The following is a 25,811-nucleotide window of genomic DNA, read 5'->3' as shown; positions in this document are numbered from 1 at the left end:
AAACAAATAAGGGCAAAAGGAAGGAACAATATGTGTGTCTGTGCTCGGCGTCTGAGTGCTCCCTGTGGGCTGTTATGGCTTCACTGAAGTAGATAAAAATCAATACTCTAATCCCATTCAGGCTTTTCCCACATAAGTCTTGTTAGAGACGTTTGTAGCTGATATTTTCTTCCCCTTGTTGGTTTCTGTCTGCTTCACTTGTCGACTACACATCGCTTAAACCATCAGAATGAGATCAGAGTGTATTCAATACAAAAAGGGTGAGCCACATTCTCATTCATAACCAATCTGTCCCACGGATGTATTAGTTATAACAGGATATAAATGAACAACATTTACATTTATTGTTTTTTTTTCTTAGATGGATTTACCCAGGGAGCCGGACATAGAAGGCTTTTCTGGTGCTATGTCCTCATTTGCACTTTTTCATATCCACATTTTTGCATTTCTGCTTGACCCTCAGTCATGAAACCGTAAAGAGTAACAAAACATCATTTGGGAATTCTCAAACCACTACCCGGACCCAGGACTCATTTCCACAATTTATGTGTAGATTCAGTCACAGCTATAATATCTCAAACTGGTACAATTAAAGCCAACAGTCTTTCCACAGCTTTGCACCACCAAGGTTAAGGATTTCCACTTAAGGAGCATGCCTTACATTTGATTTACACTGAACAGAAAATTACTGACATGCTTACTGTGGGTCTTCTTCCCTTATTTTTATCTCTTAGTCAGTTCGTAACCTCTCAAACCCTTGCTTATTATTCGCTTGAAAATATCCCAGAATTTTGTCAATAACAACCGAAAGTAAAAATGTAAGGTAAAAAATGGACAACCTTGGGCTCTGTCACTGAAAGACACTTGGGGAAGCTGAGGCACACTGATGTGACTTAACCTAAAAATTCTCAACACTGACTCTGAAAACATTTTTTTTTTTGCGATATGTTGATTTTTATTCCCTATAGATTTGGTTGTCAATGCAGTAATATGTAGCCTGTTCTTATTATTAATAATAATAATAGATACTTTATTGATCCCCATGGGGAAATTACTTGTTTTTCTCTGCATTTGACCCATTCACTCAGTGAAGCAGTGGGCAGCCACTGGGCGCCCGGGGAGCAGTGTGTAGGGACGGTACCTTGCTCAGGGGTACCTCAGGGTAGCCGTTAAGTGGATTCGAACCGCCGACCTTCCTATCATGGGGCGTCCACTTTACCTACTGAGCTATCCCTGCCCCACATTTACTAGTTTAGTAGTGAAGAGTGGGCAGGAAAGAGGGGAAGAGAGAGCGGGAGAGGGCATGTAGCAAAGGGCTGCTACATTTCAGCCATGTAACATGTGGCTTCATCAGTGACCTAAACTGATACATGAGAACCTGAGTGGTTTTCAAGGAGAATGAGGCAAACTCTTCCAAACTGGGATGTAAGCAATATGTTTAAATGCAATATGAATGCAGTGTGAACGAATGCTCTGTGTTTGAACCGTCAGCCCTACTTTCACCGAGCGCTGAATAAGACTAATCACTTAATGCGACTGAAAGCTTTGGCTGCACCTGTTGTTCCGCACTTCAGCACTTTGTCTATGCTTTGTTGCGTAGCGTTGAATTTTCATTTTATTACTATGCTGAAAAAGTTTTATTCTGAAAAGAAACAAAAAAATCCACTGTTTGATTTAAAAACAAAATGGCCTTGAGATAACTGTACTCACCAGTGTGGCTAAATGCCTTTCAGCAGCACAGTGACAGCTCTTTCTATTAAACCAATTGATTTGCTCCTCTTAACCATACCGAGCATTGATCGCTGTAGTGAAGGAAGGAACAACCTGTCTCTGTGTTCTCTGCTCAAAAAAGAGAACCCAGCATGACTGTGGCCCTGCAAATCAGCCTAAGTCGATGCTTCTAATGGGGCAGATAGAGAGCATGTGGGATTAGGGAAGCCAGTGCAAATCACATCTGTTTCTTTAGTTAGTGGCAGCAAAGCTGAAAGGCAACATGCAAAGCAAAGTTACTCATCTGTAGTACGAGTTCTGCTGACGGGGTGATATTTAGGATGGTGTGGAATGGAGGACTGCAGGGTTGCCACTGCAGCTGATGGTCATCTAACGTTGAGCTTCATAACCAAAGACACAGAGGTTCAGTTTATTGTGACATTTTAATTGAACCTGAGCTCAGTCATTACTGCAGATGTGCTATGCATCCATGAAAATAATTTTCTTTCTTTATCAGTGTAACACTTCGCGTATTTCAGGAAAGTTGATGCATGTGTCATTCCTTATTTATTGCTGAATTATTGCTTGTTTCCTCTGTGATATGAAACATCACAGATTCCAGTTTGTAGTGAGAACGGAGTTACGGACTCACCTCAGTGATTATTTAAGCTTTAATGTAGTGGAAATTCTTCAGTTGTTGTTGAACATTCATTTGTTTTCTCACCTGGAGGCAAACATGCTCACCATTTTAGTGTACTTCTGAAGCTTAGTGCTGTTCTGTGCTTGGGGGCTGATACTGGGGCCTTTCTGCCAGCTTTGCCTCTGGCTATAGATGTGACAGGAAGCTGCTCTTTGAGCTTGCAGGACCAGAAATTCTGTGCGGTGACCATTAAGTACTGCTTCTTTGCTGCTTTCGTCTCCCTCAGACATTTTAATAAGGAGCTTATATGAACAGCTGATGTGAATTCACACAACAACCAGTGAAGGCTGCAATCCCAGCATTTCCAGCATATTATGCAGGGTGTATTTTTGTGGTATTTGTCTTGTAGTTTTTCAATAACTAATGGGTTTTGAAATAACCGAAACCATTGGAAATAAATACAGTTTAGTTCATCCTGTTAAAAATAACAAACGACATTAAATTATCTTTTATTGTTTGTACCTTATATCACCCGGAGATGATGTTTCTTGTGATTTGGATTTACATATATAAAACTGAATTGATTACTCATTGAATTACTTTTAACCACTGTTTTGTAAAGTAGTGGTTAGCCTTGCCATCCCACTACACCAAGATCAAGGGTTTGAATCCAGAGCGGGCTAGTGGATACCTTTTTGTGTACAGTTTTTATATTCTTTCTGTGCCTATGTGGGTTCTCTCTAGTTATGTCTCATGTTAGGCCTCAGTTACACAGGCCTAGATGACCTGCTGGCAATCTCTGGTTGTTAGGGAAAAATGTGTCTAATCCTTGGTGAGTGATTGGTGGCTGTCCCTGGGTGGAACTGGTTACAAAAAGGGTGCTAGACCAAAAATGTTGTTGTGAAGTTGTCGCTAGCAGATTGTCAAAGTCACCTGTGGTTTGCATTGAAGTTGGTGAAACTTGAAAAAGTGTGATACAAACTGGGAAGAGAACATTTACCTTCAGAGTAATAGTGGTACCTTTTTGGTTCTAGTAGTAAGGCACCACTTTTACTTTGAAGGTGAACAGACTCCAGGTTCATAGGTTAACTTATGGTTTTAAATTGGTTGTAGGTATAAATGTGAGTGTGAATGACTGTGTGTCTCTATGTGTTGGCCTTGGTTTCAGCTCCAGCTACCCTGCAGCCATGAAAGGGCCAAACGGCTAAGAAAAAATGACAAGACTGCAAAGCACCAGACTGATCACACTGAAGTCCCATTAATACAATAGAACCTCACAGTTAGAGTGACTTGTCTAGCTTAGTTCAGTGGATGGCAGCTACTGTAATGCATCTCGATTTATTTAGATTTTTGCTGATTCTGAAGTCGAAGAGCCAAAAAAACCTGCAGCGTTGATTTGGCCCAGAGTTCCATCTGCTTACAGCAGAATGGAAGCAAGCACTGGAACAAGCAAATACCTTTTAGCAGTAGTTTATGCATAAAATATATTAACTTGCTCAGTAGTATTAAGAGCAGTTTAAAATCAGATATCTGAAATGTTTACCAGCTGGATCTGTCAGCAGCTTACATTAACATCCTTTAAGCTGTGTGGGGAAAACACTGCATTCAGCTCTTTGGTGATATCAGAACAGTTTTAAACTGTTTCTTAATGAGGACTATGGAAGTTCTTTTTCTGTGTCCAAATATCCAGCTGACGTTGTATCTTAGTTTGAATCTCCTAGTGTGTCCTTTTTCTGTTCTTTGTTGCATTGTAATATGAAACATGAGCCGATACAAACTCTACACACTGAAATAAGTAGTAGACAATACAGGCAGACTCCTGTGGTGCTTGGAAATGTAATTCTACAATGAGTCTGTTGTTTTAAGGCTTTCTTACAGCCTACAGTATGTCCATTTAGCCACGATAATATTTGTGAGATAAGGCTCTGATAATGAGAAAAATAACTGTTCTTTGCAAACGAAGCCATCGACTGAAGCACTTTTTGAAAGAGTAAAGTAAGTCCCTGCCAATTTTTCCATGTTACTTTTGGGAAAAACAACAAACCTTTGTCTACATTCCACATATTTTCATCTTTGATTTCTCTCTGATTTGACCAAAGAAAGGAGCACAAGACTTTATTTGGTCTTCATGTTGCTTGGTGGGAGCAGCAGGCGGTCCAAAAAAATTCTGTAAGACCAGTGTTTGCGTCGTAATCCATCAATATCTGAGCAGAAAGTTTGAAACCACAGGAAGCAGAGAACTCCAGGAGTTCTGGCCTCTCTGTGGTCCTCTGCCTGCTCTCTCCATCTCAGCAGGACTTTGGATAATGACTCCTTTTGGGAGATAATGGACTGTGCAGTGGCCTTGCTGAGCTCCTCTGCAAGGGGAGTTTGGAGTGCCTCGCTGCAGGGATCACTGTCGGGAGGTCCTCTGCCTCAAGCTCATGTCTAGCTCAGATGAGACAGAGAGCAGAAGCCTTGAAGGATTTGCATGTGAGTCACAATGAGGTTAATCAGCCAGAAGCATAGTCTAGATCTTTTGCAACTTACCTGAAATAGCAGAGTACGATTTTGTAACTATGGCTCTCAGGACTCAAGTAACATAACAGTATTACTCAGTGGATACCTGAAGTGTTGCTCAAAGTGTTGTTTAAAAGCTGTGAGTTTTGTAGAGTGTGTTAGCTGGCAAAGAAAAAAACAAGCACAAAGATACTTTATACACAGAATCACGACCCATTAATTACCTTTGGTACTTCTGATTGTACAGTTCTACGATTGTAAGATGGAAATGGATTTTTAAGTGAATAGAGAAGTTGCGCTTTCTTAGAAGATGGAAAAAGGGATTTTGACCCTCTAGCTCAGATCAACTTGTCTGTCAAATGCCTAAATATGATGGAGGAGAAGAAGAGGGTAAAGCAAAACATGAAAAGCAGGTAATTGTATCACATGAGGGGAGTATTGACCTCGCACATTGAATTGCCAGCACTGTTTTTTATCAGATGCACTGCTCAGCTGGTAATACTTTATTTTTCTTAATGCCAGACAAAAGCAGTCCGATAGCGTTTATCTGTCTTTCATTTTCCCGCTGACTGTTTGTTTAGAACAGATCAGAAAGTGGTAGAAAATCAGCAAACAATCTGTTTTCAAGTTGGAGGAAGAACATTTTTTGAGCAAGTCCAAGAGACTCTGGTAATGATGGTAATCTTGAGCCATCTTATGAAAAAGGAAGCATAAAGCTTATAATAAAACTAGGAACCACTTTTGATATTTATAATCTTTATTACTAGAGGGACATGAAAATACCTGAAAGCCTGAAGTTTGTGACAATGGAGGAGGCCATTTTTGTCATGGTCCTGGGTCGTTGACCCAGCATTTTGTGTTTTGTGATTGTTTTCCTCTGTTCTAGTTATTCTGTGCCCTCCCCCCTTGTGTCTGGTTCGGGTTCTAGATTTCCTGTTTTGTTCTGAAAGTCTGTGTCTGTTGTCATTGTGTTCAGCTTGTCTCCTCCGGTCCTCATGTGTATTAGGTTCAGCTGTTCTTCCCTCCTGTGTGTGATTACCTGATTACCTTGTGTGTATGTATATTTAGTGGGTGTCGGTCTGTGTTCATTGTCGGCTCGTCTGCATTTATCCGTGTATCGCTGTGTTCTATGGTGTTCCTGTCTCTGCTTCTCTTTCTGCCCATCGCCCCTTTTGTATGGTCTCAGGTTTGTCAGTTAGTTCTCCCAGTTTAGGTTTCTTCAGTTGTTTTGTCATACCTCACTGCCTGTTTCTGCCACTACCACTTTGTAAATAAACATCATCAAAACTGAAAATGGTAACAATATAAATTGCCCTCTGGGAGGAAGTCGGTTATATTTTTTTGGATAGATAGCAACTACAGCATGAAAACATTCATCTTGCATCTAATATTTGCTGCTTACAAAGTATTTTTCCCATGTTTGTGGGTAAACATTATTCAAGTTCATAATTTCTTAATATTCCTCTAAACTGTATGCATTTGTGACAGGGAACAAAGATGGAGGAAGCTGGTTCTGAGTCATTCAAACACAGTCACAGAGTTAAGTGTCTCTGATGGTGAAGTCAGACAAAAACTCACTTCCCTTCCATTTCTATGTTTAGCGGGGCTAGACATACGCTTGGAGTTGTATATTGATTTGCCTCCTTCCTGTGCTTTTTGTGCAGCTGGGTTTGATCGCAGGGCTCTCCAGTGTCTAGCCAGAGGTAGGAAGGTGAGATTGAGGTCTCGCTCAGGGACTGCTTGTTTATGTTCTTGTTTTATATAATAACAAAATAACCAGCTGCAGGAAGACCTTTAAAGCTATACTTTTTGATACTGGTTTCTCCTAAACATAGTAGCTGGAAGTCGTTATGTTGTCTTTTACAACTGAGATGTATTATATGTATGTTTGCCTTTCTAACTAATTTAAACAATAAAGCACAATGTATATTTCCAAAACGAATGAATGCTATCATGAAGTATGAAATATATTTCAGAATGCTTGTTCAGGACAAATACATCCACTGTGGGAACCAGACTGTGAATTTTTAAGAGTAAATAAAGTAAAATAAGTGGCTGTTGGGTGTTGTGGACGTTTTCCATTAAATAAAGCCTGCAGACGAGCGGTGAGCAGTAGCTAAGACTCATTAATCAAAACACAAAGAAGAGAAAAACCAAGCTTGGTGGAGAGCCTGCATGACCGCGGGGCAGACGGTCAGCAGAGTCTTCCTGAGCCTAACATGGTTCTCAGTTAAATACCTTCTCCAGGAACAAAAGGCAGTACACAGCTGTTTCACACCTTAAGGTTCACACTCCCTTGCTACCTCCCAGAGTCCTCAAAGAGACAAAAGACTCTTCCTGGGGAGTGGTCTGCTTCCCCCAACTTCCTTACTACACCCCCACCATTTGTCTTGCAGTATGAGTGTGAAATATGTTTAAATCCAGTAGCACCAAGGCATCATACAATAAAATAATCTGATTAATACATAAATAAAATAAATTCCTATACATGGGCTTTAGAAAACTTACCTCCAGCAAACCAGACTATGTTTCTCTAGACTGAATGCCTATCATTTGTTAACTTCTGGTACAGTCACTGTATATGTGGCTTAAGTCTTCATGTTCTGTGTGCTGATCATTGTTGACAAATATATAACTTAAATCAAAAAAAGAAAAATCATCATCAGATTATATGGATTAGTTTGCGTTTCAACACTTTTATTTATTTATTCCCGCTCAGGCCGACATTCCAATATTTAACCAAGCTCACAGCTTCCAATACCAAAACTCTTACCCCTTTTCCTGCTGATTCGGTTTCAGTAGACATGTTCTTTATGTTCTTACACAGATCTCTGTAGTGATGTAGTGTGTCTGTCTGACTAACACATTGATTAGTTATCATCCTACAACACTGGCCAGCAGCAGTGATGATGGTGAACTTCTGCCCTGGACATTCAACTTTAGATCCATTTATTTTCAGCACAGATTTCTATTTAAAGCAAACTTGGAAACACGAGAGACACAGTCAACAGCCAGAGAAGTAGTTTTCAATTACATTAGGCATTTTTTCAATGGTGCGACAAAAAAAATATCTTAGGTCGCACCAGTGCCACCAACTGTTTGAGTAACGAAAAAAAAGTCTCTGCAACTCTCCGTGTGGTCAACAACAGCCACACATTATGCCCCTATTGTGGTGTAAACCAATCAGAGATAATCAGGGGCGGGACCTCTCTGATTGGTCATGGTCCAGATATTCATGTAGTGCGTCTGTACATTTGAAAGTGCAGGCGGATAGAGAATTCAAATTCAAATTCAAATTTTATTTGTCACACACACGCAACCATACACAGTATGACATGGGGGTGAGTAGCTTGAATAAAGCGATATCGATTCATTAAATCCTGAATCGACTTTTAAATATAAATGTATTTTGCCAGAATCTCAGGTTAAAGCTCATAAAACAATTTCAACGACCACCAAACAGCAAATGAGAGCAGATAAATGGATTCCACACAAAGATGTAAACACAGAGCGTGGACGTGATGCATCGGAATCAGCTTTCTCACTCAACGGCACGTAGACGGACACGGTGTCGGGGCTGAAAGCTGACAGCTCACTGATTCTGATGCACCAGGTCCGCGCTGTGTGTACGTCTTTTTTGCGTTAGATTCTGCGCTGCAGGTTTTGTCTCTCTCCAACCAAAATTCACTGAACCACCAGCAAAAGAAGCAGCAAACTACGCATCTCAAACCTCTGTTTTCTGCATTATTCATTCGCTTATAACCCACCAGTCTACCGCTGTTTACAGCGCGGTGAGCCGCTGTCCTTTTTTTTTTTTTTTTTTTTTTTTTTTTTTCTTAAATGACCTCGGACAAAGCCTAATTTCTGCTGTTCAATACTGAAGAAAACTTTTTAAAATTATGCAAAATTGCAGAATATTTTGAAGGTTATCTGTTATATAAAAAGCCAGGCCAGGAAAATCTCCTTCATGTTTTTCTGTGTTTTATTCTCAGTTACTTTGACACAAAGCATCTGCTGTGATGCTCACAATTCTGATGAAGTCTCACAAGTGTCAGTACTGTTAAATGATCAGAATTATAATATTTCTGACTGTCTGAGGCAAAATTGAATCAAATCGGGACCTTGTGAATCAGAATCGAATGGATTATAGAAATCAGTGATGACACCCAGCCCTAGTGAGTAGCCTAGGCCCGACATAAGTGGATGTAGCTATGGGTAATGAGAAAAGATGAAAAGAACCATTGATAAGTTTTTCATTAAGGCCTGATCCGTCCGAAATTCATAGCCAGTGCTCTGACACGGAGCCATCAGTCTTTGAACGCTTAAAAAGGACAGTGTATCCAGAAAGCATATTATATGTCGTGATAAATGCACCGCCCAAGTGTCCCCTCTCTCCATTGCCTTTCAGCGGCAGCCAGCAGCAAACAGGTCGTCAGAGGAGGCTGAGATGATGATTAGGTTTAACATTGTCTACAATATTGCCAAAGCACTTTAAGCACAAGCACAAGATTGTTAGTTAATCATTGTCTGTACGGACAGCAATTTTCCACCCCCAAAGAAGTGCACATGTAAAACTGCGATGTTAAGCGATGCGGTTGAAAGATTTGGGTGCGTCTAACTTTTGTGCTGGTGCGCCTGCAGCTGTGTCAGAAAGTTAGTGTAGAGCCCTGTTAGGGAACTGAAATGAACTTAAATCAAAATGTGTTGTTTGTTCTGAAAACCTGTCCGATATAATCTGTTGGAAATTATTTATCTGGAGTTCAGGGAGATATTGCCAATTTTTAGCAAGGTCTAACTGCCAAGCTCTTAAAAAGCCATTAGAAATAACAGTGGTTTTAAGATAGTGGTGGTGATACTGTATTTTTTTATTTTATTTTTTAGACACAGACAGCAAACCTGTGTTTGTGTTCAAACCTATGGTGAGTTTAGAATCACTAATAAACGCAGCCCCTACGTATGTCTTTGGACTGTGTCAGGAAGGCAGAGAACCCACGCAGACACAGGGAGAACATGCGAGACTAATTCTAAGCATCTGGACTGTCACTGTCAAGATGTCACATGTTCTGCAAAGACTCACCTAAGCATGTTTTATATTCTTCTGGTGAAGTTGTGTGGCACAGGGCCGAAACATTTCTGCAGAGAAACACGTGACAGAACAAAATGCCACTGATGGTCTGAAGTGAGGTCGCATGTACTTTCTAAACTTTCTATTAAAACACAGTGGAAAACTTTGCGAATCAAAAGGTCTGGCACAAGAGATTTGAATGTCAAGGTTCATTTTATTATTATTTTTATCAGCTGTAACGGTTGTTGCTCTGAATGCTGTCTTCCTCAAGAGCACCGTGGTAGGTCTTATCTGAATAAACCTCACGGGTATTGTTTGTATTACTTTCAGTATGCCAGTTTCTATATCAGTACATATTCTGGGCTGTTATGTCGTATGACTGCAGAGAAGAGGGTAAAATTAATGTCGGCACTGTTTCTTGGCAGAAGTGGACATTAAATCAAAACATTGTACCAAATTTGATTTTCTTTTTTTAAAGGGCAAATACAAAGAACCCTGTTGTTGTTTACATTATAATGTAATATTGGCTCTCTCACCAGAAAGCTGTCAAGAAAGTAAGAACAGCTTGACTGGAGTCTTGTGTTGTACGCGTGGTGGTTAGTTTAAATAAATCCTGATTTAAAAACATCTAAAATGTATGCATACAATGACAGTTTCAACGTCCTCGAGTGGAAGTTTGCTTCTGTTAGCTGTCATGTTGGTCATTTGGTCATTCTTTTACAGTCTCTTATTTTCCACTCAGTCACCACATTTATGTCATAGGACACTTCAGCCCATTTGTAATGGTGACCTCAGACACGAGACTCAAATAGACTGGATTATCAGTTTAATAGAGAGATTCTGAGGTCACTCTGGGTAGCTGGTCTGACTCTGGAAGAGAGGAGAGAGCTATTAGTACAAGAAGTCCAAACAGGGAGATTCTACAAGGAAAGTCCAGTTGGTGAGTGAGAGTGCGGTGAGGGAGAGGTCACTGACTTGTTTTTCCACACATTAGGAGTACATTAGAGGGTCACCATAATCCATGTTTCAGCCACAGGATCTCACATTAGAAATAGAGGAAGACACGGGAGTTAACACAGGCAGTTAGAACGTTCTCAGAGAAATATAAAGCTCAGGTCCTTCTGGACTCGGGCAGAAACTGGAAAATGACAACAAACCAGTGCAGGACTAGGAGAGGTTTTTTTTTTTTAAAATAAAGTAACCAGTGATGAGAAAAGGTTGGAACATTGTCTAAAGCTGTTCTGCTGCATAAATCAAATGGACTTTGTGCTAAGGAGCTGGCAGGTCAAAGCCAGTTTCCTTTCTGGTTTGACTGAGTTAAACTGTTCTGACATGCACCCCCACTGGGTAATGTCTAAATAAGTGCAAGGCTGCATTGCATGTGTGGTAATGACTTAACTGTGTTTGGGAAGCATACAGCACTGTTTGAAGTGCTGTATGTAAGAGATACACGATGAAGAGAGCAGTGCAGTATGTGAAATAGCTTACTTTCTTCCCCTCTCTTAACAAAAATGTGAATTTTGGCCTAAAAAGAACAGTTTTTTTTTAACTTGGCTACGTGTTAGTGCTATGGTTAATCCAGTGGTCGATTGCTACTTTATACTGCACCTTGAATAATTATGTGTTAGAAAGTGCAGAAAAGTATTTGTGCCAGTGTGAACCTCATCTCTGTGATGATAGCCATCAGAAACAGTAGCAGCAGCACACACAGCAGGGAGGCAGCGAAAACTCGGAGAAGAATAAAGACAGCTGTGTTTACTGTTTTTCTTTTTGAACAGAGCTACTTATAGCAGCTTGTATGAGACGGCTGCAGTTGATGCGTTTGATGCTAAAAAATACAACTGAACTGAATCTTTTTCAACTGTTGGCGTGGGCAAGCAAAGGTCAGAAATCCCTGTGGGTTGTGTTTAGTTACTTAGCAGCAGGTGAGGCGCTGTGAGACACAAGAGAGTTCTGGTTGGGTTTACTTGAATCTTTAGAAAACAGCTACATGTCTGATTTCAGTGTGTTGTGACTGGACGTTGTGTTGTCATAAATATAAGGATTAAAAAAATGTAATTTAGGAGCCTTGGGATGAATAAAGCTCAGAAACTGGTTGGTTTTGGTGAAGAAGGATTTAATTTTGTAGTTGGCAATAAAAATATTGATGATACATCAAGCATTGTAACCGTATTCTATCAGAATTATTATATATAGTTATAAATTGTGACTTAATTGTTTTTAATTGACTTTTAATTGTAAAGATTAATGTACGTACTTTGCTATTGTAGAATGATACAACCTATTTAATTGTAGCGTGTTGCATTTGTTGTAAAACCTTCAGCGGTAATTGTTTGGCACAGACCATCCAAATGTGAATCTTGCTGGTAGCATGAAAAAAAGACTGATTTTTCTGAAATCAGCCTTAATAAGAGTTCAAAAACCAAGGCAATAAAATCCAAAAACCAGCAGACAAAATCAGGGTTTAAACACATATTGACGGCTAATCACAGATATCAGGGAAATGCTGGTAAAACTAGATACATGTGACACTAATTAAGGATGAAGAAAAAGTAGAACATAAGTAAACTAAATGCACAACGCTGGGGATGGAGAGCTACAAAATAAATCTGCAAGTAATTCAACAGGGACACATCTAACACAGAGATGGACACATAACAACAAGAAACAAGAAGACTCTAAAGAGACTAAGCTAATAAATACAAGAACATGAGTGAACTTAACAAAAAAACCCTAAACAACAGAACTTAGAATGTAAAAATAACAAAATTCCATCTCCAACAGTAATCAAAACTAAAACAGGAAGGAGGAGAGTTGAAGAGGCAGGTTCAGAGAGGTGACTCAGCCACAGGACAGTGCAAACAAGCAGTTCAAGGTGTCAACCAGGGGGACAGGAAGAGCAGGGGATCGACCTATATGAAGGGCAGTTCAGAGGGTCGACCTGGGGGCAATTTCTCAGAATATATGCTGCTGGCATACGTCACTGGAGGTGGCAGAGACCTTCTGAACAGCCGGCTGGTGACAAAGCAGATAGGCCAATGATGTTAAAGTTGGCACTCAGGCTTAGATAACATTGGATGCCCTAGACTCAATGGGATAGCAGCAGTCGAGTCTTACCGACAAAGATAGAAGGATCCATGAAAGCAAAGCGGTACCCTCTGGCTCAAGCAAATTGGGACCCTTGACTGACTTTCTCGGAACACCAACTCAGAAAATTCAGATTTATTAGGTGGCTTTGGACTGTCCGGTACTATTTAGATTCTGTCATGATGGCAAGAGAGAATCTAAACAGTAAGGGCTCCCCTTTTCTCTGACCTGTAATGTTCAGTACCCGCATGGTCCCTTTGGTTGTCAGATATACAGCAGACGGTAGGAAGAAAGAGTGGACTAAGCTGTCACGATGCATGTTGCCCAAAAGCAAGATGCAGAAACAGAGGACTTTATTTAGGTTAATACAGAAAGTTAAAATGAGGATATATTAACGGATTGTGACAAAGGGAAGACTGCAAACACTATGAGAACCGATTAAGGATGGCTAACAGGCGAGAAATGAGATGCAGGTGGAAGTAATTACACAGGTGAAAACAATCAAGAAAAGAAGGACAGACAGGAAGTAAAACTGACATGATAAATGACAGAAATGGTATTTAAAGTAAAGCTGCAAAAATGAAAAAGAAAAAAGCACAACACAGAAAAAGAAGACGTCACAGACACTGACAGAAATAAACTCAAGACAAGATGTTAAAGTCAATGAAACATAATTCAAAACTCTAACACTAAAAAATTAAAACAAGAATAAAAACTCACTAATGTAAAACAAGAATTAGAAGTGAACCGGTATAACGAGAATTGAAGCTTAATATACTAGGATGAAAATGAATGCTAAACAGGAAACCATAATTAACAAACATCAAAACATGATGAAATCAACAGTAAAACCAATTAGAGATCAAAACTTAATAATAGACAGTTGCAAAATATGATTGCGACCTTGTCATTAGCAGGTTACATGTGTATTACCACAGGCCAGAGGAAAAAAAATCCCTACAAACTATCAGGGGAAATTTATTTTAATGCAGTTGACTTCTAAAGGTACATTATTTTCATTTTCTGGCTTGTCTCCAGCAGCTCATGCAAGAATATTCTGTACTCATTGCAGTCTGGTATTTGCAGCTGGGTGGGCGCATCATCATCATCATCATCATCATCATCATATACAGAATGATGGTGATTTCCAACTGAACCATATTCAATTGAAATGAAATAAATTGAAATGTGTGCACCTTTATTGTGGGAAGGCAATGGATATTCCACTAGAAAGCTGGGTTAATGTGGTGTCCAGTTCCATTTCCTGCATTATTGTGTTGAGTGATTACGACAGCTTTTCTGGGATTTAAATTCCCTCGGCTGTTTGTTCTTTGCGTGGTCCTCTGCATCTGCTTCTGGAGTGCACGTGCAGGTGTGAGAAAGCGGTAGATATGGGAAGAAATGGAGCAAGAAGAAATAGATTTTTTTTTCTTTTTTAAATTCCTTTCTGTCTTTTTGTTTATCTCAATCAGCTTCTCACCCACATCTTGTCTCTTATTTTGCATGTGTTTATGTGGTGTGCCTGGGCTGAGGCTGAGAAAAACAGCATAACACCTAGGCAAAGTCACACTAAGATTCTCGCAGAGACTCAGATTACAAAAGTTTCTCATTCTCCTTGTCTTGTTTTTCAAGGTCTTGTTAGAGCAGAAAGCCCCAGTGGAATATCACGCCGACGTGTGCTGAAATTTTAATCAAAAGGAAATGGGGCAGCGCAGTGTCGCTTCCTTTCAGTGGGAAACACACAGATGGACTCTAACTGCCTGTCAGGTCCTGGCACGACACACTGGGAGAAAATATGAACCAAAAAAGAGGAATGAGGATGGAGTTTGAGACAATTAGAAAAGTTAATGCGAGGTTTTAGCTGGCAGCTCCAAATCGATGCTAAATTAATTAATTTAGTGATGTGCTCCATCATTAACTTCAGCTGGAAGGAGGCGATGGTGTCTTTAATTCAACAACCTCATTGCAAAAACAATCAGGTTGCGGGTTTTTCAACAGTGATTCCACCAGACATTGCCAGATTCAACTATGGCTAAGACCATCTTCATTAGCATGATTTGGACCTATATTTTCATCACGAGTAGGGCTGCACGATTTTGCATAAAATGAGAATCACGATTTTTTTTTGGCTTAGAATTGAGATCACGATTCTCTCACGATTTTCTTTTCCAGTATAAATATTTATAGCGCTTATTAACTGCACATCAACTTCGTAACAGTTGAAACTGAACATAAAAACAATAAATGTCTCACGTTTTGTTGTTGCCGCAAAATGTTGTACTGCTTGAAATTCCGTCTCCACTGTTGCTCGACACTGCGTGTATAGAGCAGGTAGTGCAACAATAGAAAAATAGTCGTGGGACGGCACTGTGTAGCGTTTGTCTAGGATGTTGATCATTTTCCTAAATCCCTCGTTTTGCACAGTGTTGATGGGAGCCATATCTTTGGTCAGGTGATAAGTGATAGCCTCCGTTATTTCTTTGTGCCTGCGGGAGTTCGACGGGTATAGGGAAGCGCTGTATAAGGTTCCCGTTATTGATGTTTGGGTGGTTGACCGGGACGGATTTTCTCCTGTCACTTTCTCGTCTTCCCTGACGTGCTCTCCGTTGTTTTTCCCCTGCTAATTTTAGCATCACACAGCACAGCTTCTGTATCACGTGGTATAAGGCTCCACCCTTTTCATTTGTTGAGCAGGAAGAGTGAGCGCTTGTTTTCATGCAGATTACGTCCCGGATCAAAATGCGGTACAGTCGTCGTTTTTTTTTCTTTTTCTTTTTCTTTTTTTTTTTTTAAATCGTTGTCATTTGGAAATGAGATCGCACATAAGTATGAATCGAGATCGCGATTTTCTAACGATTAATCGTGCAGCCCTAATCACAAGTATTAAATTTAAGAGAGAATACAGTTTACTGGGAACTATCATGCTTCAAATATTTACTGTCTCAAATAATGCTTGAAGGACAAGGCAGTGTTTAACAGTAGCTCCAGTAGTTTTCTTTGGTTTGGCAGGTTTCTCTTTAGCTTGTGTTTAGCTTTTTCTGTATTATTGTTGGTTGGCCGAATTCTGGCTTTAGCAGCACGTTTCACTTTGCCTGCAATTTGCAGTTCTATTTGCATTCACACTTAAATCTCAGCTGTACATTCACTGAATGCTTAATTAGGCATTGCAGATGGGTTGGTCACATCTCATAATGTGCAGTCTGATATAACATTGCTACAAACCACACCCTCAATAAAAAAGACTAAGGAAACAGGTATTATAAAAAAATGAATACCTCTCTAACAGTGTCACTAAAAACCATAGTTTATTATCATTGTAAAAGCACATGAAATGACTGAGCTGTTGCATTAAATTGAAGCTTTACAGTCATTTAATTTTAGAACTGAAGAGTTCAGCTGTCAAGTCTGTACACAAATAAAGGAATTGGTAATCTTGTGGTCGATATTTAGTCTCGTTGGTCTAATGTATGAGACCCCTTCTTGTGTATTTCACAGAATGTCATATGTTAACAGTATTTTCACTCCCACTCATAATTCCTTTAACTTCTTGAGAAAAAGTTGAGATTAGTCTCTCGTCGTTAGTGTGTAAACTTTGATAAAATGACGTTTTGGAAGAGACAGATGCCTCTCACTAATGCCATAACCTTATGCGTCCAGCTCAGCCGCCAACGGACACCTTGTGGGTGAATGACTCATGCGACCGGCTTTGAGAAAACAGCCCTAATTGATGCCCGAGGAAAGAGAACAGTTGAAAACAGTTAACTTGAAAACCTTCCCTGAGGTTTTTCCACCTGTCATCACCACAAGTTGGAGAACTTCAGTGACAATAAATGATAAATAAGCTTTTATGTAGTGCTTTTCTAGTCTAATCGACCACTCAATGTGCATGACACTACAAGCCATATTTAGATGGAAATTCATACACTCAATTCATACAATATTGCATTAAGGGCAGTCTTTGGCTTTCAGTACCTTGCCCAAGGACACTTTGATACGTTGGCTGTAGAAGCCAGGACTCAAACCACTGGCCTTTCAATTAGTAGATGACCCGATTTTTCCCTGTCTCACAGCCGGCCAAGTTCAACTCCTAATCAGGTTCCCAGCGCCAAGAGCATGAATCATAATGATTTTGGTAACTAATTTTTTTCCCCTAACAATCTGAGTCTGGCATTAAGGATGATCAAACATGTATTTGGGGTCAGAGAGTCATATTTAGTCATGACCTTTGTAATCATCTGGGCTTTTGTCTAAATTGGTCCATCCACTGTGATTATATACTTTGTTTAAAAATGGTGTTGTAAAATTGCATACTATATTACATTTTTGGGATAAATTATTAAAGTATACTTACTGAAATACAGAGGATATTGGCTGATTGGCTGACTGTGTTAACACTGAGCAGAAGAGCAAAGAGGAAATAAACGAACAGCTGTACATTCATCATCGTTGTTTGTCTGACTCTGCTGTGGTATCAGCTAACAGCCTGGTTAATAATACTCCATGCAGTCAGACTTATCATTTGTATTAACAACAATTCACTAATTGCATCCTCCCACGGAGCTAATTGATTAACCATTGTGCTGTGATCCTGTAATATCTCGAGACACTGAGAAGTCATTTCTAACGCGGGAAGAATTTTGTAAATGGCTGTTTTTTGCATTTTAATTCTGTGTAGAAAATAATGGCTTATGGTGATAAGAGTGTGCGTATGTGATGACAGGAAAACTGAATGTCATTTTCTGTGTTATACAAATAAAAAGCACATCCCCCTCCCCCTCCTCTTTTTATAAAGCCCCAGCTGTCAGCAGTTGTCTTTCCTTTAAGAAGGAAAGACAACAGGAAGGCTGGCGAGATATAAAAAGCGTGAATTAACCATATATTGTATTTAAGCAGTTTTTGATACCAATATTACTGTTTAACATCCAATAAAGTGAACATCCTTTGCACTCTTCCTCTAATATCAGTTGCACTGCGTCTATATTTAAGAAAGCACTCGGTTTTCTATGGAAACATATCAACATAATGACAACAATAAAATGCTTCAGCAAGCTTTCTTGAATGACGTTCATTTGGAATACTTGTGTAATGATTTTGAGGAAAGATCCATCATTGGAGCCATTTGTAAGTGATAAAAACTTGACATCCACATGGTAAGTTTAGCTGAAAAGTTGTGACGCAAGTCTTAAAGGCTTTTATGTTTTTTTGTACCACTGCAGTGGTTGAACCAGCTGCGTAAGGTCACTCAGGTGGGACTTGACGGTGTGCGGCGGATCGACTGGCACGACTACGAGGCAATAAGGAGAGATGCTGCACGCATGGGTAGGTACAAACTTTTTGCTGATGCTGCTGTTTTTCAGAACATCTGCTCTGTTTTAGCAGAAGGCCACACACATACACTAAAACTCTAAAGTTGTGCTGCTTTTCTCTTAATTCCCTCGAAGTGGATTTCTCACTCATTCTCAGAACCAGTGCGAATCAATGCTCTAAGTGCTGTTCTGAGTTCATTATTAAACACAGTTAATCTTGTACAACAAGACCTCGAGTGGGAAACATAGATTATCATCCCTTTTGAAATCTTTTTATAGAATTACATTGTAGTTATTATGGAAGAAAATTAGTTGTTTGAGCCTTGTTTGAACTACCACATTAAAGCATATAGAGAAATTAGAAATATGCAAAGTGAGTTCAGCTTTTTCAGGTACCCTTGTTTAAAGATTTAATGAGTCATTAATTTTCTCAATAGACAGTGATGCTCTTCAACAGCTTGGAGAAAACAGCATTGATAATAAAGACAAATGTAAACATCCTAACATCTCAGATGCATCTGGTTAACCTTCAAACATCTAGTCTACAAGCTTAAAACTCATACATGCCATTGTTGATACGGTTCTAACACTGAGGAAAATGTCTATACATTCTGAAGCTTTAATGAATAGAAAATCCTTGCACTTTCATATTTTTAAGGAAAGAATGACATAAAGGTGCAATCTGATGTATAATATGGGCATGAAAAGAAAACGTGGGAGCTAGATCAGTTAAGTTCGTCCCTCAGAAAAGCACAGCATCCCTATTATCAAGTGTGTGTGATTTATTCGAGCTGGTTGGCCTACAGACATGTGGTGCTTCATATTGATCAAGAAAAGATTAATTATATCTGTTTTTTTTTTTTCTTCGGTTTATGCAAAGTCGGGTATGAAATTGCAGGCTAAGAAAGGTTTGCAGATATCCTTCTTCCCATCAGGGCTTTTCAGTCCCTCCTGGAGAATGCTTGAGATGCTCTCAGGCTAGATGAGATAAATAATCCCCTCGGTGAGTTCTGGGTCTACCTTAGATTTTCTCTCAGCTAGGTATCCCCAGAAAACCTTCACAGGAAGGTGCTCAGGAGGCACCGTGATTAGATTAGATCTCAGTTGGTTCAGGCTGAACCAACTTTACTCTCTCTTGGTGTCTGAACTCTTCACACTATTTCTAAGGCTTAGCCCAGATGTCTTAGAGAGGAAATTTGAGATCCTGGATATCATTGTTTTGGCCACTAACCATAGCTCAATACTACATATAGTTTAAATGTAGATTTACAAAACAAAAGCTTTACTTTTCAGCTCAACTCTCCTATAATCTTAATGACCACTACAGCGCCTGTGTCATTGCTGACACTACATCTCATGCTCCACCTTCCCATAACTCTTGAACATGACCAAAAGATCTTAAAGTCCTTGGATATACTGTACCTTAAGAAGAGATCCAACAGATGATTTTCAAACCTTTCATGTGCCTTGTTCTGCAAGCAACATTAGTGAACCCCATGAATGTCCTCTTCTTATATGTGCACAATTTAGGAGGGCACATTAAAGCTTCTTATACAATGGAAACCCTTCAGAGTGTTTGCAATCAATGCTTGACATTATTGCATTCAAGTCACTCATTCACGCTCTTTTTTTTTTTCAGCTCATATGTAAATTCTCAATAAATAAAGACCAATATTAAAACAGAGAATAATACACTTCCAATTTTCTTCCATCTATTTCTTCTTTTTGCTTCTTCTCCTTAGCGCAGACCCATGATCAGCTGAGTGACTGTATTTGCTAACATAATGAAAGTAATGAAAACGATAAATCTGATGCCAGAAAGACCACACAAAACAACCCCCCAAAAAATATTAAAAAATAATTTGTCTCTGTGTGGTTTGTATTTGCCTGAGGAAGGCTAGAAATCCCAATTTCAAAGATCTTTCTAATAACCGGGAAAAGTACAGAACTAGGTAGAAGAGGGTTTATCGCTGAAATGAGCCATTAAAGTGAGGAGTTATTTTCCACAGTTGTTACCTTCAGGAATATAGACAGATCATTTCTGCCTAATGGAACAAGGCAGTTCAGTTTAATTTGTTGCTCTTCTCTGACTACAGAGCGTCTGTGCGCCTGTGTGTATATTTTTGTGGAGAGCATTGATAAGTGGCTAATGAAACAAGCAGCACAGTGTAATTTGATGCACTTTTGATATGAGCTTAAGCTTCACAATGTTTGTGCATTGATAAAGATTACAGAATACGATTAGGCACACAAGTATGTGTTCATGTCAAACATCTGAACTATGTGCTGAATATATGTATTATATAGTTACTGTACAAACACTTGATGTGTCATACTCTAAACAATTAACTGATTAGCCGATATTGACAGCTTGTTGCACCTTGTTAACACAACAGCCATGAACTAATTATATTCAAATTGAAGACTATTACGTGGGAACACACAAGGCGAAAATATGCATTTTTCTCATACTTTGGAAATTCTTTAAATTATAAACAATGAAATATGAGGAGAGTGTCCACGTCTGGAAATGATTCAGCAAGTTAGAGTTGCATTTTTCTTTGCAGACCCAAGTTATGCTGAATAAATGTCGGCTACGTGCTTCTTCACTCACTTCACTCAAGGTGCTAACATCATCAGTACGAATAATTAGCCACTCATTAATTAGGTGCAACAGAACAAATGTCATCCCCATTTCTACCATTTAATTGAATTTAAATGAATTTAAATTGAATTGAAGCAATCCAAACTCCTTGCTCTCCAAACAACTTTAGCTAAAACTATTTTTTCAAACTTGATGAGGAGTAGATGGAAAGCCTAATGCAATATGACTGTAGATACTGTTGGATCTCAGTGGATTTCTGCTGAATATGATGCTTTCTGAGGCTGAATCTGTATTTTTTTTTCCTGTTTGACTTTTGTGCCGATGTTCTTTCTTCTTTTGTTTACTTTGCAAACATTATGCCTTGGGCATATAATATGGTGAATATGATATAGTAAACCTTATCACTGCTGTACAGATGACATTCAGAAAATACTGTACATTTCTTTATGTTTGGATGGCAGATAATTTCTACAGTTTTATTTAGGTAGTTCTGCCACTTTAGTCCCCAAAATGCAAGAAAGTATTTTCTGCAGAAAGATACGAATAGACACTGCAGAATATTTCTCATGTGTGTTTTTGGTTTGTTTTTTGTTTTTTTAATTATGCAGGATTGCTGAGCCTGGTTTGAGTATATTTCAGGCTAAGACGAATGCAATGATTATGCTTACCATTTATTTATATTTTGATGACTGTAATTCTGAATTCACTTGTACCAAATCATTTTTTTAAATGTAGCTGCTAGGTTCTTTGTGTGGGCTTAAGCTTTAGCACATCTTGCTGTCTTCCCATCAATATTAAAAATTTAGTTCAAGTTTTAATACTTTGTAAAGTGTTAAACACTTTGATTTTACCTTCATGTCTGATATTAATCTACTTTCTTTAATACACAAATATATACTTGTTTGTCCTAGTTGTTCAACAACATAAATGATAACACTGACATAGACAGACATTATTGTTACAAGCTGGAAAATCAAGTGTTGAAAAAAAAATACAAGTGTGTGTGTGTATATATACATATATGTTTGTTATTCAAATGATTTGAATAACCAAGAAACAGGGAAAAAAACCTCCTTTAAAGCCAAAGAAACAACACAGTTCTGGTTATCTATTAAGAATATCTTTCAGAGTTGCGTACCTCATATATATTAATAAATAGACCTTATCTCAATCCTATAGTGATGTATATTCTTCAAATATAAACCTTGACAACTTAAATTTTGGAAGTACTTAAACGACCACTTGAGGCTAGCTGCAAAAGTAAGTCCAGTCTTAGAGAACCATATATTAAAATGCTGAACTTGAAAGCAGAAATAAACATGTTTACAGCCTAGTTAGATCTTATAAAAGGTGATTTTGATTGTTAGAAAAAATCTCCCCTTTTTATGTCAACTGTGCATGATATTTTAACCTCCTAGGACCTGGCGTCCACATATGTGGACATCACATTTTGGGTTATTTAGACCAAAATACTCAATTTTGCTCTACAAGGGCCTGATATCCACTTACGAGGACATTATACTGCTACTGTTCTATCGAAATTTTAAACGAATATCCTCATATGTAGCTCTCATTTTTCTTAGAAACAAAAAATAGGTAAAAAAAAGAATCTGGTAATGCTTTGTTTTTACATTCATCAGGTCCCAATCAGCCCAAATATCAAAGAGAAATTAAAAGTGCATGCCGTGGAAGAGTTCGGGTCTTAGGAGGTTAAAAAAAACAACTTATCCTTTAAAATGAAAAGTTATGACTTGGACATGGACACTTTGAGTGACAGGTATGTGCTGAATTGGTTGCTAACTGTTTGAGAGGTTTCATGTTCGAGGTACCGAGTTGGACTTCTCTTCTGTGTTTGTGGTGTTTTCGTTTTTAATGTGTTATTTTTTCTTCTCTTTATTTGTTGACCTATACATGTGTGTTTGATAGGTAATGGTGAGCAGGGGAAGCCGTTCCCTCTGACAGAAAATGACAGAGTCGACCAAGCCTACAGGGAAAACGGCTTCAACATTTATGTCAGCGACCGAATCTCTCTCAACCGCTCTCTCCCTGACATCCGCCATGAAAAGTGAGTTGCGTGTCTGTGTGTGTCTGTGTGCACTTCAGGTAAATGGATGCACTCCAAAGCCAGAAATCGAATCTTCTGAGTTTTTATTGAATACTTTGGATTTCTGATGTAGTCATCCTCTCCATTCAAATGTTGTTTTTCCATGAATGTCCATTTCTTTTAGACTGGGTTCTGAAAATAAGCAAAAGCAAGCAATATTTTCTTTTAGAATTGAAGGCTAAATTGTTCAGAGTTAAATCAGCATGTGTGCCCTCATTACTCACCTTGTGGGCCTCTTGTATCAAATCTACAATGAAACTTTGGAAAATGAAGAACAATTTTGAACATAATGTGTTTTTTCCTCCATTTTTATAATGCCTTCAAGTCCAAGAGGAGCCTGAAAATGATTATGTGTTACTGACATGCATGTCTACGATTAGATATGACAGATGCCACTGCATGGATTATTTGAACTGGTGTCTCGCCAGAAGTGTTTATAAGAAGCCAACATTTTGACCTATTTAATAAAGCCCAAAGAATCAATTCATCTTCTCAGGAACAGCAGGTCACAGGGAGCATGTTTGGTTTAGTGTTTGTCAGGGATTACTTCTGGGGCTTTGGTACACCAAGAAAAAAGTGGAATTTAAAAAAAGAGAGAGAAAGAAACAAGAACCTGTCCAGACTCCTGTGAACTGTGTGCTTCCTTCAAGCATAGACTGGCATTGTGAAAGACCTTTAATCACAGCTTTGCTTTTACCTGACGAGAACTTTCCACTGACTCTTGACCCTTCCTCCTCCTTCATGTGGAAAGCAGCTTTGAAAGGAAGCTTTCAAAGCTGCTTTCCACAAGGACTGTTTCTTTCTTTTAGTGTTTGTAGAAGCCGTTCTTTCCTTGACCTGCCACATCTCTTGTGATGACCTGTGTTTTCCTGCTTATACTAAACGTGAATCTATCATCACAAAACATCCCCGCATAGTAAGCTAATTTCTTATGCAAGTATGCACTTTATTTCCAAATCCAACTGGTGTGGATCTACACAAAGAAAGAACGAGTAAAGGTACACCTTACACAGGTACTTATTCTGTATTCTGAGCGACCACATTTAGTCTGATACTATTCACAGTTACTTTCATACCTATGAACACTCTCTTCCGATTTGAAATCACTATGTTTGAAGTGTGTTTAGATTTAGGAAGGTCATAAAAACTTCAGGTGTTTACATGACAGCTGCTGCAGTCATCTTGGTTTCGTGGGGCTGTAATTGAATTATTAGCATGGTAATATCTTAAATGAAGGAGTGTCATTGATTACTGGTGCTGCTCCAACTGGCTGCCATCATTCATCACTCCTGTGTGACCAATCAGACAGACACACCTGTACCCAACCCCTCCACCTGGTCTGCCCTATAGGCACCGTCTGCCTCTTAGTGATTGGCATGTTGTCACTGCCCCAGAGTCACCCAGTCCCAGACCTGAGACTGACACATTTGATTTCTGCACACTGAAAAGATTTAATTGAAGCACACACTTACTCCTTCCCCTTGTGGAATTGAACAAGGTTTGTTAAGATTCGTCGGCCAGCTGCCTGTCGATCAGTCAGCCTGCCTGTCTCCCAGTGTTCTTATTTGAATGAATAACACGCAGGCTGATGTTCAACACAGACATTGATCGACTGACACAGTTCACTACACACTTACACTTTCTCTCTGTCAGAGCAGGAATATAACTGTCCTCTTATGATTAACACCTCTGCAGGGGTCCTGCCTCTTGCTGCGATGCTAATGCACAAGATGGAAGCTGCAGCCCATCGTCAGAGCACATGTTGCCAGCTGATAACTGCTCTAAGTTCAACTGTCCCTGATACAGGAGGAACGTGTCGGTGACATTCTTGACACGAGTAATTAAGTATGTATTTAGCAGCATATCTGAAGGTCTTTGCTTTAGAAAATGTCACAAAGCTGTCATCCTAGCTCCAGTTTATTCTCTTTGATCACATGACTACCTTGGAACACATGACAACCATGTAAATATACATGATGAGAACAAATTTGTAACCTTTTTTTATGCAACTCTCAATTAAAGATTAGATCATTGGCTTTAACCAAAAAGCTTCAAAAACAATTGATCTAAAATGATGGTTGCACTTTTAAAACATCATGAAAGTAAATGTGAAAAAATGAATATAACACTACAATCTCTGATGTAAAGTCCACAATACCTCCTGAAGACCAACAGCAGACCAAATTTTCGATGTTTGTAAATCTGAGCTGATGAAAGAAGCTCTTATTGGATGGATGAAGTTTAACAGTAGAGACATGAAATTTACTTTGAAGTTCCTCTGTCAAAAAAAAGAAGAAGAACACAAAATAAACATGTGAATATAGTCAGATTCGCTCAGCCGGTCACTTTTGTGAGGCTCCGGCTTCATCACAATCTATTAGATGTAACTAACTTAAAGCGTTCCTGTCACAGTGCCTAACTATTGTACTTGCACAGTCACTGCTTGGTATGTTAAAGGAAAGGTTTCTAGTTCTTAATGCTTCTGTTTCACTGACTAAACAAGGCTGGTAAAATTACTGACAGGCAGTGGAACACAGCCTTGTTTTTCCCTATTCATACTGTGTGTTCCACATGATATGACTTTAGGTCTTTTGTTTCCCTTTTCTTTCAAAGACTAAAACCTGTTAAACTCAGCAGTTAAAGTATTCCAAAAGAAAAACTCAAAATTAAGATTAGTTTTGTAACAATATAGACTGATGTCTCATTTTTCTGTTAAATGTAAAAGAATTTAGACACTTTTATTTCACTTCAATGTTTAATTAAATAGTGCTGAAAGTTCTACAGTGTTTTTGATA

The 25,811-nt window shown here is 38.9% G+C and overlaps 1 protein-coding gene across 1 annotated transcript in view; it reads left to right on the top strand.

Moving 5' to 3' along the window:
• LOC113030056 (polypeptide N-acetylgalactosaminyltransferase 10-like) overlaps window positions 1–25,811 on the top strand; it is an 88,795-nt gene that overhangs the window by 5,456 nt on the left and 57,528 nt on the right. The window contains exons 2-3 of the mRNA XM_080307339.1: window positions 18,218–18,320; window positions 22,839–22,977. Of these exons, the coding sequence (XP_080163465.1) occupies window positions 18,218–18,320; window positions 22,839–22,977 (242 nt within the window). The remainder of the gene's footprint in view (window positions 1–18,217; window positions 18,321–22,838; window positions 22,978–25,811) is intronic.

This window comes from Astatotilapia calliptera, chromosome 10, assembly GCF_964374335.1.
Source record: "Astatotilapia calliptera chromosome 10, fAstCal68.1, whole genome shotgun sequence".
NCBI classification, from domain to species: domain Eukaryota; kingdom Metazoa; phylum Chordata; class Actinopteri; order Cichliformes; family Cichlidae; genus Astatotilapia; species Astatotilapia calliptera.
The sequence above is the reverse complement of the archived record's forward strand: the minus strand, read 5'-3'. Positions and strand labels throughout refer to the sequence as shown.